Source organism: Beta vulgaris, chromosome 1 (genome assembly GCF_026745355.1).
Source record: "Beta vulgaris subsp. vulgaris cultivar EL10 chromosome 1, EL10.2, whole genome shotgun sequence".
NCBI classification, from domain to species: domain Eukaryota; kingdom Viridiplantae; phylum Streptophyta; class Magnoliopsida; order Caryophyllales; family Amaranthaceae; genus Beta; species Beta vulgaris.
Genome location: NC_079202.1, coordinates 38896535 through 38910542, shown reverse-complemented (window position 1 = coordinate 38910542; position 14008 = coordinate 38896535). Strand labels below are relative to the sequence as shown.

At 35.8% G+C, this 14008-nt stretch overlaps 1 protein-coding gene across 2 annotated transcripts in view; it reads left to right on the top strand.

The window, feature by feature from the left end:
• LOC104885439 (wall-associated receptor kinase-like 1) overlaps positions 1-9447 on the top strand; it is a 50360-nt gene extending 40913 nt beyond the window's left edge. For both annotated transcript variants that reach the window (XM_048643863.1, XM_048643868.2), the window contains one exon: positions 8124-9447. In XM_048643863.1, coding sequence (XP_048499820.1) covers positions 8124-9250 — 1127 coding nt within the window. In that variant the 3' untranslated portion in view covers positions 9251-9447. The remainder of the gene's footprint in view (positions 1-8123) is intronic.
• The last annotated feature ends 4561 nt before the right edge of the window (positions 9448-14008 follow it).

Sequence of the window (14008 nt, the reverse complement as noted above, 5' to 3'; positions counted from 1 at the left end):
CAAACGTGTTTTACAAAGATTTAATATGAGCGACGCTAAGCCAGTCAGCACACCCTTAGCAAGTCACTTTCGATTATCCAAGGATCAGTGTCCTCAGACGGAGAAAGATAAAGATTATATGGCTAAGGTTCCATATGCCTCAGTCATTGGAAGTTTGATGTACGCAATGGTTTGTACAAGACCAGATATTGGACATGCAGTGGGAGTTGTTAGCAGGTTTATGTCAAATCCAGGAAAACTTCATTGGGAAGCACTGAAATGGATTTTGAGGTATCTATGAGGTACCACAGAAAGGTGTTTGTACTTTGGTAAAGGCGAATTAAAAGTGCAAGGTTATGTCGATGCAGACTTTGGAGGTGAAGTCGACCATAGAAAAAGCACCACCGGCTATATATTCACAGTTGGAAATACAACAGTTAGTTGGATGTCGCAATTACAGAAGATTGTTGCTCTATCCACTACAGAGGCTGAATATGTAGCGGTAACTGAAGCTAGTAAAGAAATGATATGGCTTCAAGGTTTGTTAACTGAATTGGGATTCAAGCAAGAGAATAATGTACTGCACAGTGACAGTCAAAGTGCAATACACTTAGCAAAGAATTCAGCATTTCATTCCAGAACTAAGCATATCGGACTTCGATATCATTTCATAAGATCTATGTTAGAAGATGAAGTGTTAAAGATGGAGAAAATTAAAGGAACTGAGAATCCGGCAGATATGTTAACAAAGACGGTGACTATTGACAAACTGAAGTTGTGTTCAACTTTAGTTGGCCTGCATGAATAACATAAAGAGAAAGCTCGATTGCATGGAATAAGGTGTGAAGACAGATTAAAATCAGTCTTCAAGTGGGAGATTGTTAGATTATTAATAACCTCCAGTTATTTTAAGAAAACTAAAATAGTAAATCAATGAAATCCTTTGAAAATTTAGAAAGCTTAAAATATATTCAAAGGAAGATATCAATTTGCTAAATTTAGATAACCACTTTTAGCAAGTATGAAAACTATATATATGAAGTTTGAAATCATATATTATATCATCATAAGAATAAAAACAAATAAGCTTAGAGAGAAAGAGAAGCTTTGAAAAGAATTTCTGCGAAAATTCTTGAGTGTATTTGAGGTGTGTGATATTTGTTTTACAAGTGTTGTAAACACTTGTTATATTTTTCTTTACCATTCTAATAAAAGTTTTGCAGCAGAGTTAGATATACAAATATTCTTGTAATATTTGGTTGTGCCATTTCTACTAAAGTTTTATTCCCAATAATCTGATTCGAAAGGAAAGTTGCACAATATTTCCTAACAAGGCTTCTGACATTTAATCAATTCTTCAGTCTTGTAAGACAATGTTGACTATAGTGACATTAAAAGAACAAGTGCTGGTGGTTTTCATCATGTGCACCACAAATTAGACATAAAGGATCTTGACTTTTTCCATATTGAAACATTTTTGAAGTGGTTTGTAGCTTTTGCTGAATTGCTAACCACATAACAAACTTGTGCTTTGGAACAATTAAGTCTGTTCTATATTATTTTATCCCAAGTCACCTGGCTCTGCTCCCCCATAAGCTTCTCATAGACATATTTGATAGAAGATGAACTCATTTCAGCCATATCTGCCATGGAATAAATTTGCTTCAATTGTTCTTTCACATTGCACATCCTTTTCCAGTACCAACTTGCACCAATATTAGGTACATAGTGCCACCAGTTTTCTTCAGGTATACTGAACTCACTCACTTTATCCACAAACTATCTTGTTTGGAAGCAATTTCTCATATAATTTCCAAGACTAGCAATATTCCAAAGTAGAATATTCCTAAATCATTGTCCTCCAGCTAACTTTATTGTACATAAATGCTCTGAAGCAATCAAGCTAGCTTTTGAAGTAAAGTGTTGTCCACACCATAAAAAATCCCTATAAATCCTGTTGATTTCTTGTAGAACCTTCTTTGGAAGCACAAAAACTTATGCCCAGCTGGTGTACAAGCTCAATAGGACAGAATTAATAAGATGGACTCTAGCAGTGTAAGATAAATGCCTAGAGCTCCGAATTCTAATCCTAAAAGTCATCTTTTCAACAAGAGCTTCACATTGTGCTACATTTATTTTTTTTGCATATATACGTACACCTAAGTACCTAAATGGTAAATTTTCTCTAGTAAACCCATATACATCTTGTACTCTCTTCACTTCTGCATTTGTATTGCTACAGGTATAGAAAACAGAGCTAGATGACTCTAAAAATAGCTTGAAATCCCTTAACATCAAATAAATTGAAATGAAGTCACCTTTGCAACATTAAGATCATCAGCAAAACACATATGGGTAAGCTTCATCTCACTACATCTAGGATGAAATTGACAGTCATCCCATTCACCCATTTTTGTCAGTATTCTAGATAGATATTCCATAAATAGTACAAAAGGCAAGGGTGATATTAGATCACCTTGCCTCAATCCTCTAGAAGACTTAAAAAACCCTTCTGTATTCCCATTCATCATCATTGAAAACTTTGGTGTAGAAACACATTCCATAACATGTTTATGAAAGAGACAGGGAAGCCTAAATCGAACATCATTTCCTTCAAAAAATCCCAACTAACTGTGTCATAAACCTTATGTTAATTAATCTTCAAAAGACAACTAGGATTTGACTTACTTCCTACCATAGTGTTTTAACCAGATCCTAAATCACCATTATATTATGTACAATAAATCTCCCATGTACAAATCCTTCTTAGTTTTCCATGATTAAATCAGGTAAAAGTCTTCTCAATCTACCACACAAAACCTTAGTAATATAGTGGTATAATGTATTATAGTATGAAATAAGTCCGAATTCACTAACATTCTGAGGACAATTTGTTTTAGGGATCAAAGATATCACTGCAGTATTCAGCTCCTTTAAAACTCTCCCACTTTGTAGAGTATCTAACACAGCTTCTATCACATCATTGTTTACAATATGCCAAGCATCCTTGTAAAAATGAGTGCTAAAACCATCAAGACTAGGTGCCTTGTCATCTGAAATGGAAAATAATGCCTTTTTCACTTCCTCAATTGTATATGGTGCATTAAGGATCTCCCTATGCTCATTAGTTATCATTGGACCTTCTTGATAAGTTGAATTATCATAAACTTCCTCTCTACAATACTTCTGCTTAAAAGCTTCTTATAGTAAGATAGAAAGGCTTGTGAGACGTTCTCAGTTGTATCCAGCCAATTGCCATGTTCATCATGTATACCATACACCTAAGGGTGGGAATGAACTGAGCCGAGCCAGGATATGTTAGGCTCGGCTCGGCTCGAGCTCAAGTTTCGAAAACAAGGCTCGGCTTGGGCTCGTGTCTTTGAATGTGAGGCTCGGCTCGAGCTCGTTTAAGGCTCGGCTCGAAACTGACTTGGTTGAACTTAGAAAATCAGGCTTTAAAAGTTTACGGCCCAACTGAATCTTGTTAACTCAAATCTTATATTCAAAGATTTAGATGCTGAAGAGTCAGTCCTAACAACTAAGCTAGGCCCGGCCAGCATCTAAAACTATCTAAATATCTACAGATACACCCATATTTATAATGCTGAATTCCCAATACACTTGTTATTCCTTCGATGTGGGACACATGGAAGTTAAAAAGTAAAATCATCCAGCTACGAGCCTTGGCCTGGAGGATTTGTAAACTACTTTAGTTTGTAAAATACCCTCACCACCCATTCCAAAACAAACTTTCCAACTACCTTAGTGGATCGTAATAGTTTTATATTGCATAATAATTAGATAAGTTATTTGTTAGAAGTTTATAATATTGGTGCAGCCTATAAATTGTCAAATATTGTCAAAGTATAAACACCCTTCATCAAGAAAAGTTAGACATGGAAAAAAATAAGTAAGGGAAAATAAGGGTGTTGTTTGTCTTTAAAATTGATGTAGGACACTTAATAATTTGCAAAAATATTACCTAAGAAGTTTTCGAACAGGCTCACGAGCTTTCGAGCCGAGTCATAGATGGCTTGGGCTTGGCTTGTTTATATATCGAGCCGAACCCAAACTCGAGTCGAGCCCACTCGAGCCGAGCTTTAACCGCGCTTTGACCAAGCCAAACTCGAATAGTTCGCGAGCAGGCTTGGCTCATTCCCACCCCTACATACACCTGATTCTGACGCTTCCTTGCTTTGATACTTTGATGAAGAAGAGAAGTGTTCTCATCTGCATCTCTAACCCCAAGCAAGCTTAGCTTTTTATGATAGAAACTCCCTATATGCCTTGTGTTTCAAGTGATATTCCTTGACAGCCTCTAATTCCAACTCTACAAACTAACTATCCCCGGGATGATTATGCATTTCCTGTTGTGCTTGCCGCATTTTGTGTAGGGCTTGAAGCTCAACAGTTTAGATTTCTAAGAACCCTCTTTATTCAATTCTTTCAGTGTATCTTTAGCAGATTTATGCATTTTTGAATGATATACAGGATTAACCGCTTAATCAATCAACTAAATCCTCTCTCGAATAGTCTATAATTAATTGATTAATAGGTTAGATCAGCACGGAAATTAAGACCCCTAATAAAAGGATTCCCTTAATTTGTACCTAATATCTTGACCGAGAAACTAAGTTGATTCATGGGATGAGATTTAGGTTTGAAATTCGATTAAGAAAGTTTGCAACCAAAATACCAAAGCATAAATGTGATCAAAATCTATCATGGGCCCTCAAAACTCTAAGGTCAATGAATAACCATCATTAGTTATCCACAATTCCATAGACAATGAAAAAAAGCTCTAATTCATATTTTCACCCCAAACCCGAGATGGAAATATACTCACTAATCATGGAATCTAAGTATGAAAATATGAAAATAATAAGTAATTACTATAGGGAAAAACATGATTAATGAACGATTAAGGGAATAAAAACTAATAATTATCAAAATATAATAATACTACTTTAACTATTTAAAGGGAGAGAAGAACAATAAAAAGAATGAATAAACTAAAAATTTACGAATCAAAAGTACCTCCAAAGTGTAGAAATCAACAATCTTCAATCTAGAAATTATAGATCTCAGAGTTTCACATTTTCTCTCTCTATGATAGTCCTAATATCTCTCTAAGTGCTAATGGAATAATGCATAATCAGAATGTTAGAACACAAGGTGACACTCAAGAAGGGGGGGTTGAATTGAGTGGTGAAATCTAATCGATTTTCGCAAAATCTCTTTTATGGCTCAGTGCCTGGCACTGTGCCAAACACTCGTAAATCGCTGATTTGAGTTTTTGCGAATAATAAACTAAAAGTATGTAAGATTTGATATGCAAACACAGAATATAACGTGGTTCAATCTCACCTCTGAGATCTAACGTCCATACGAAATAAAACTCTTTATATCTTCGGTTTTTTCACCAAGTACCCCGATTTTTTTAAAAATTCACCTGGTACCCTCCAAGTTTTCAAAATTCACAGGGTACCCCTAAGTTTCAAACTAATACACGGGGTACCCTTAAATGCCCTTAATGACTAACGGCGTTAACCACCGTTAGTCATTAACCCCATTAAACCCTAATTAGGCCTAATTAACCTAACTAAATCCTAATTAGGCCTAATTAACCTAACCCTAGCACCTAATTTCAAACCCTAACCCTAACCCCACTACCACCAGGCCCCACCCTCCCACCACCCCTGGCAGCCCCCACCCCTGACAGCTCCCCCACAACCCCGTGGCAGCCCCCTTCCCCTAAACCGTCGCCACCCCCGTCAAATTACCCACCCCTCCCCCTGCCCTGTCGAATTATGCACATTCTTTCCTTCGCTCTCTTCTCGGCACAAACCGCCCACCAACGAGTCTCCCACCACCTCTTCAGCGCCCCCTCAAACTGCTCGGCGTCAGCGTCACTTGTGTTTCATCCCTAAAATCGAGTGGGTGGGGGAAACTGCTGGGCGGCGAAAATATGAGATGAAGCAAGGATGGGGAAGGGGGTGTCGCGGTGGGGGGAGAGGGTGCGGAATTCTTCGGGGGTTGGGGGAGGAGGTAGCGACGCGAAAGGGGAAGGAGGGCTGCGGAATTCTTGGAAGGGGCCTGCTGGGGTGGGGGGTTGCGGTGGTTGCGGGGAGTGGGGGAGGGAGGGTGGGGGGCTGCGGTGGGGGTGGGGGGTTGCGTGGGGGTTGTGGCTGCAGGGGGTGGGGTGGGTGGAGGGGAGGGGGTGGTGGTTGGGTGGTAGTGGGGTTTGGGTTATGGTTTGAAATTAGGGGTTAGAGTTAGGTTAATTAGGCCTAATTAGGGTTTAGTTAGGTTAATTAGGCCTAATTAGGGTTTAATGGGGTTAATGACTAACGGCGGTTAACGCCGTTAGTCATTAAGGGCATTTAAGGGTACCCCGTGTATTAGTTTGAAACTTAAGGGTACCCTGTGAATTTTGAAAACTTGGAGGGTACCAGGTGAATTTTTTGAAAACTCGGGGGTACTTGGTGAAAAAACCGTTATTTCTTTGAACCCTAAAATATCAAACTCTTGATACAATAACATTCCTCTCATTACTAACCCTAGTAGTGAAGCCCAACACTTAACTCTAAGTGTTGACACTCTCTATAATGATAAAGTTACAGGAAGAGAACAATCCTCAATTATGTGCTTCTTAGTCAAGCAAGTAGAGGACAATTACAATCGTATAATAGTAACTTAAATCTGACTCGCTCAGTGCTATGCTCGATGCCGGAGGAAATAGTTTTCAGCTCTTAATATTTTCGATTTTTCTCTCTGAAAACGTGATATCTAAAAGTGAATTATGAATCCCTTTTATAGAACATGGATTGGACGACCATCCTTCCAAAGGATATCTTTCAATTCCTTAATTTAAGGGATTTAATTCTCTTTTAGAAAATCAAACTTTATCTTTTTCCATCTTTATCTTTATTCTCAAAAAGATATGTTTTCCATAACAGATTTTCTTTTCAACTCAAAAAGTATTTTCCAAAATAAAATCTGATTTTATAAAACTTGTTTTTAGGAAATTTTGGCTTTATAAAATTCTTTTGAAAACACATTTTAGAAAAATCCAGTTTTAAAAAAAATATTTTCAAACACGTTTTAAGGAAACATGATTTTGTAAAATCTTTTTCTAAAACTCTTTTATATTTTAAAACACTTTTTTTATGGAAATATAATTTTTGTAAAATCTTTTTCTAAAACTCACGTTTTTATCAAAATCTTTTATAAACACGGTTTTAAAATTCTTTTTCTAAAACTCACATTTTTATCAAAATCTTTTATAAACACGGTTTTAAAATTCTTTTTCTAAAAACACGTTTTCCTAAATTCTTTTTATTTCTTATTTCGAAAACTTATTTCCTTTTTATATAGATATATAATTTTAATACAATTATTTATTTTCTTAACTCAAAGAAAATAATAATTATACTAACTTTATATTTCTATATTTAGCACATAGCATATCACCAAGTTAGAGCATATTACATTTTAATCCAAAGTAACTATTCTAAGGAACATATAAACTTGACTTCAATCTTGATTCTTCTTTTCTTCAAAGTCTTCATTTATTAATTCCTTTCTTCATGCATCTGTTGCCACTGTTACATACTTTCATACTAAAATATATTATATTAACTTTCATCATCAAAACATAATATGTGCATAAAACATAACATGTACATGCACAACACAGAAAAATATAGTCTAAGTATTGTCTTAATGATGGCTCGAAGACTTATGTTGTTACGCAAATTCCGAAAAAATGATAGGTGCGGGCTCACCTATTTGTACTACCTATATGATGTTCACCTCGACTTAAATTGCGGTATATCTCTTTCATTTTAGATCCAAATCAAGTTTTGTCAGTCGTGGGAAGCTATTATTATTATTATTATTATTATTATTATTATTATTATTATTATTATTATTATTATTATTATTATTATTATTATTATTACTATTATTATTACTATTCTAATTATTATTATTATTATTACTATTATCATTATTATTATTATTATTATTATTATTATTATTATTATTATTATTATTATTATTATTATTATTATTATTATTATTATTATTATTATTATTATTATGATAAAGTTGATATATATTCTTGGACCTTGGAAATGCAGCTTTAGTTTCATTTATTTTGGCGTGCTGCTGCGTTGGGATATGCTGGCGATGTAAAACAAGAAAAGGAAGAAAAGAAATTAAGCTTAGAAAGAAATATTTCATGGGAAGATTAGAAGAACAAAGGTTTAACCAAGAAGAAGCTGATAAAATTAAACTCTTTACAGAAAAAGAGTTAAATAAAGCAACGGAAAAATTCAACGAAAATCGCATACTTGGTAGAGGAGGCCAAGGTACAGTGTACAAAGGAATGCTAAGTGACGGAAAACTTATTGCTGTGAAAAGATCAGGCTCGATAAATGAAAATCAATGGATGGAATACATTAATGAGGTGATTATTCTCTCACAAGTGAATCACAGAAATGTAGTAAAGTTACTTGGATGTTGCTTGGAGACTAAATCTCTTCTTTTAGTCTACGAGTTCATTTCCAACGGAACTCTACGTGAACTTATTCATACCCCAAGTGAAGAGTTTCAAGTAACTTGGGAGATTCGCTTAAGAATTGCATCTGAAGTTGCCGGTGCAATTGCCTATCTACATTCAGCTTGTTCAACTCCGATTTTCCATCGAGACATAAAATCTAGTAATATTCTTTTGGATCACAAATATACGGCGAAAGTTTGTGATTTTGGAATTTCGAGATCAACTAGTATGGATGAGACTCATATAACCACTGGTGTACGAGGAACATTTGGTTATTTTGATCCTCAGTATTTCATAACAAGGCGATTCTCAGAAAAGAGTGACGTTTATAGTTTTGGAGTAGTTCTTGTTGAGATTTTAACTGGACAAAAGCCAATCCGAATAGCTATAGATGATGATCCAACGAGTTTTGTGATGCAATTCATGTCAGTGACAGATGAATCTGCTATACATCAGATGTTGGATCCTATAATCTTAGCAAGTCATAATATCATTGAATATATAATGGAAGTTGTTTATCTTGCTAAACGTTGTTTGAACCCCCTCGGAACCGGAAGGCCAACCATGACGCATGTTGCTTCGGAACTAGCGTGCTTGAGGCAAAAGTTACTATCTGCTAAACATGCTTCTATTATTGACAAATCAGGTCCATCTCAAGATGCGAAACTCGTGTTAACGAGCCAAGCTCCTTCTGAATTCAATTAAGTTTTCATGTTAATGTAAAAGGATTGCTGTAATTTGTTGTGTCAAGTAAGAAGCAGTCGCCACTCATTCAGTCATTTGGACCATATGCTTTGTAATAATGTCAAGATGGAGATAACCTCCATTGATATTATCATCTTAATTTTTATTAATAATGTAATACTGAAAAAATATCTTTAAAGGAGAATTAGACCATCTGACGAGATCGTTAGTTGTGTAGTTACAAGGTGTCGAACATGTGACCTTTGAACATGTGACCACTTATCCCATTTTTTTCTCTCCCTCTATATTTTTATTTACATTTAATACTTCTTACTTCCCGCTTTTCATAATTTCTCTCCTATCTCTCATACTTTTTCACTTTTACCTTGTTCTAATGAAAAGTAAAGTGTGTAGATTATTTAAGAACGGATGTAGTATTTAGTAGTTACCAATAATGGGCTAATTTGATTCATGATCATATTCATACGCTCACCCCCAAACTCAGTTTTTGTTCATTGACCAAATATGAAGTCATAAATAAGAAACCTACATTGGATAATGTCCCAGTTTAATTATCCCGTTGGTTTTTAAAATATCCAATTAGATTCATAAGTCTTTCTTTAAATAGTTGTTGGTGACTTCCTTTAAAAATATTGTTTTCTAAAATTTAAACCCTTCCATAGAATAGTAAAATTCGCGATCATACTACATGGCCATTAAAACCTCCCAACAATTACATTAATCTCAATATATATACTTTTAACATATCAATTTTTGTAACCATTTCATCTCAAGATTTAGTTGCATTGATCTCAACATATATTTACAAAATAGGATAATTTGTCCTATTTTTAGATTGACCCATAGATTTTGAGTTTTTATATACCACTCTGTTTTGTCGATGCCACTTATGCATAAGGTTCTTCCGTTTTCTACCCTTTTCAATCCATTTTCTGTTGGAACATTTATAGGGTAATGGGTTTGAAACTCATATGGGTATGTACTAGAAGAGGAGGAGGTCTAGTATGCAAAAGGTTAGAGTGCATCAAGTGGTAACAACGCGCATTGTTATACCAAGGGAGACAGAAGACTGGCCGCGAGTCGCGACAACCGTCGCGAGTCGCGACCAGTGGCCCGTCGCGAGTCGCGACAGGCGTCGCGGGTCGCGACAGGCGTCGCAGGTCGCGACCAGCGCCTCGCGACTCGCGAGCTTCTTCGCGAGTCGCGACGCGTCTTCTGCCTTGGAATGCGAAAAATTGCCTTGACGGTTTTATGTCCGTTGTGATGTTTGTATCATTTTAATGACCTTTAAGGTCCTTAAATCAGTGATTAAAGGCCTTTGAGGTGATTAAATGGGGGTTATGTGATTAACTACTCTAGTCAATGAAAGGTTATTATGCTTATATAACCTTGGATTCCTATGAGGGGGTTAGAAGAAAATCAGAATTTTTCTATACTCTCTCAAAATCTTCTTGCTTAGCTTAAGAGAAAACTTGCAATCTTCTCTTGAGTGTTCTTCACAAACACAAAAACACAAGTTCTTGTTGATTCACTTAGAAGATCATCTAAGTGGATTGTTTCTCTCCATTGTATCTCATTAGTTATTTCGTGTTAACCCGGTGATCCTAGAGGGGCAAATTAAACTAATAGGAAAGCGTAGTTTCCGTGCCTTGGAGTGGATATCCGATTCTCTCATTGATCACACACGTAACAATCTATTAGTTTAATTCTCCTTTTTTTCGGATATGGCTCAATCACTCAAGGACATGACTATGAACTTCCAAAAGTTGGATAAGTTTGAGGGGGTGGGCTATCGAGGTGGCAAAAGAAGATGCACTTCTTGTTGACCCTTGAATGTGGTTATGTTTTATCAACTCCTATGCCACCACTCCCGGAAGATGGAGAGGAAGAGCCTCTTGAGACTACTAGGAAGAGGATAAAGTGGGAGAATGATGACTACATTTGTCGTGGTCATATTCTCAACTCTCTCACCGACCCGTTGTTTGATCTCTACCAAAATGTGGAGAGTGCAAAGGAACTTTGGGATGCTCTTGAGGCCAAGTACATTTCGGAAGATGCTTCAAGTAAGAAATTCCTTGTTAGTAATTTTAATTCTTTTAAAATGACTAATGATCGGCCTATTATGGAGCAATTCCATGAGGTTCATCATATTTTGAACCAAATAAGATCACATGGTATGGTGATGGATGAGGCAATTGCGGTTGCCTCAATCATTGACAAATTACCAAATTCTTGGAAAGATACAAAACATCTTTTAAAACATAAAAAGGAAGACATGTCCATGGAGCAATTAGGAACTCATCTTCGTATTGAAGAGGGGATCCGGGCTCAAGATGGGGTTAAGGATACTACTCCTAGTATTCCTAAATCTACCGTTAATTTGGTAGAGGTTGGTGGGTCTAGTAAGACAAAAACAACAACAACAACAACAACAACAACAACAACAACAACAATAACAAAACCAATGTTGCAAACAAGAAGAGGAAGACCCTCTCTTGTTGGATATGCAATGGTCCTCATCTTAAGAGGGATTGTCCTTCTAACAACAAGAAGAAGACAAAGAACACACAACCTAGTGTTGTTCAAAACCAAGGTAACAATGCACATGTTAATGTAATTGAAGAAATGCATTTTGTTGCTATGATTTCTGAAATTATGTGTGTGCAGGTTGATGATTCTTGGTGGATAGATTCGGGAGCCTCTAGACATGTGTGCAATAACAAGGATTTCTTCAAGTCTTTGAAAGATTTGGATGATGGTCCAATCTTGTATATGGGGAATGATTCTACGGTAAAGGCTAGAGGCATAGGCCAAGTAGAATTGTTGTTAACCTCGGGAAAGACTTTAACTCTCCGGGATGTGTTTATGTACTAGAAGTTATGAAGAATCTTGTGTCGGAGGTCTCTTGAATAAGTATGGTTTTAAAGTTGTTTTTGAGTCGGATAAATTTGTACTTTCCAAGGGTGGTATTTTTGTTGGACAAGGTTTCTTTTGTAATGGAATTTTAAATTTAGTATTGATAATAAAATTGGTACTAGTTCTATTTACATGCTTGATGTTTCTTCTCTATGGCACAATCGTTTATGTCATGTGAATTATCGTAGATTATATGACATGTCTAAAATGGGGTTGATACCTCCTTTCGATTTAAAGTTAGAGAAGTGTCACACTTGCGTGCTAAATAAAATTACAAAAAATCCTTATCCTAGTGTGACTAGACAAACGGTATTGCTTGAATTGGTGCATAGTGACTTGTGTGACTTTCATAGTTCACCTTCTTTAGGAAATAAAAAATATATTGTAACTTTTATTGATGATTTTTCAAGGTTTTGTTACATATATTTATTATTTACTAAAGATGAAGCACTAGAAAAGTTTAAGACCTTTAAAATCGAAGTGGAACTCCAACTTAATCAAAAGATTAAAAGACTTCGAACGGATAGGGGTGGTGAATATTATAATCCAAGTTATTTTAGTTCCATTGGTGTAATTCATGAAACAACCGCCCCATACTCACCTCAAAGTAATGGTATAGCGGAAAGGAAAAATAGGGTCCTAAAAGAAATGGTTAATACCATGCTTTCTAATTCGGGTCTTAATGAGTTTTTGGGGTGATGCAATTTTAACTGCATGTTACATTTTAAATCGAGTTCCTAATAAAAGGAATAAGACTACCCCTTATGAACTTTGGTGTAATAAAAAGCCTAATCTCAATTACCTTAAGGTATGGGGTTGTAGGGCAATTGTCAAATTGACGGAACCTAAAAGGAAAACTTTAGGTGAAAAAGGAATTGATTGCATTTTTATAGGCTATGCGGTACATAGCAAAGCCTATAGGTTTTATGTCATTGAGCCCAATGACTTTGTCTCTATTCACTCCGTGATAGAGTCAAGGGATGCAATATTTGATGAGACTAGATTCTCATCGATTCCAAGACCAAAGGACATGATACCTAGTACTAGTTCCAATGTTGTAGATGACATTTCTAAATGATCATGATACTACAACACCGGAAATTAGGAAAAGTAAACGAATTAGAAAAGAGAAATCTTTTGGACCGGATTTTCAACTATATTTAGTTGAAGGGTCAAGGGAGTCAATTTCGACTCAAATTTCATATTGTTACAATATGGAGGAGGATCCTAGGCCTTTGATGAGGCTATGAAGTCTCATGATTCTGCTTTCTGGAAAGAGGCAGTGAATGATGAAATGGATTCTATAATGGGTAATCACACTTGGATTTTAGCTAATTTACCTCCCGGTTGCAAACCCCTAGGTTGTAAATGGATTTTTGTAAGGAAAAAGAAAATCGATGGAACCATACTAAAACATAAGGCCCGGTTAGTGGTCCAAGGTTTTAGGCAAAGATATGGTATCGATTACTTTGATACTTATGCTCCAGTAGCTAGAATAGCTACTATTAGACTATTGATAGCATTAGCTGCGATTCATGGTCTAGTAATTCACCAAATGGATGTAAAAACTGCTTTTCTTAATGGTGAATTGGAGGAGGAAGTGTACATGAATCAACCTGAAGGGTTTGTGGTTAAAGGTCAAGAAACTAAAGTTTGCAAATTAGTTAGATCTTTGTATGGTCTTAAACAAGCACCTAAGCAATGGCATCAAAAATTTGATGAAGTTGTGTTGTCTAGTGGGTTCAAAATAAATCAGTCCGATAAGTGTGTATATAGCAAATTTGATAATAACGGTAAAGGAGTTATAATTTGCTTATATGTTGATGATATGCTTATTTTTGG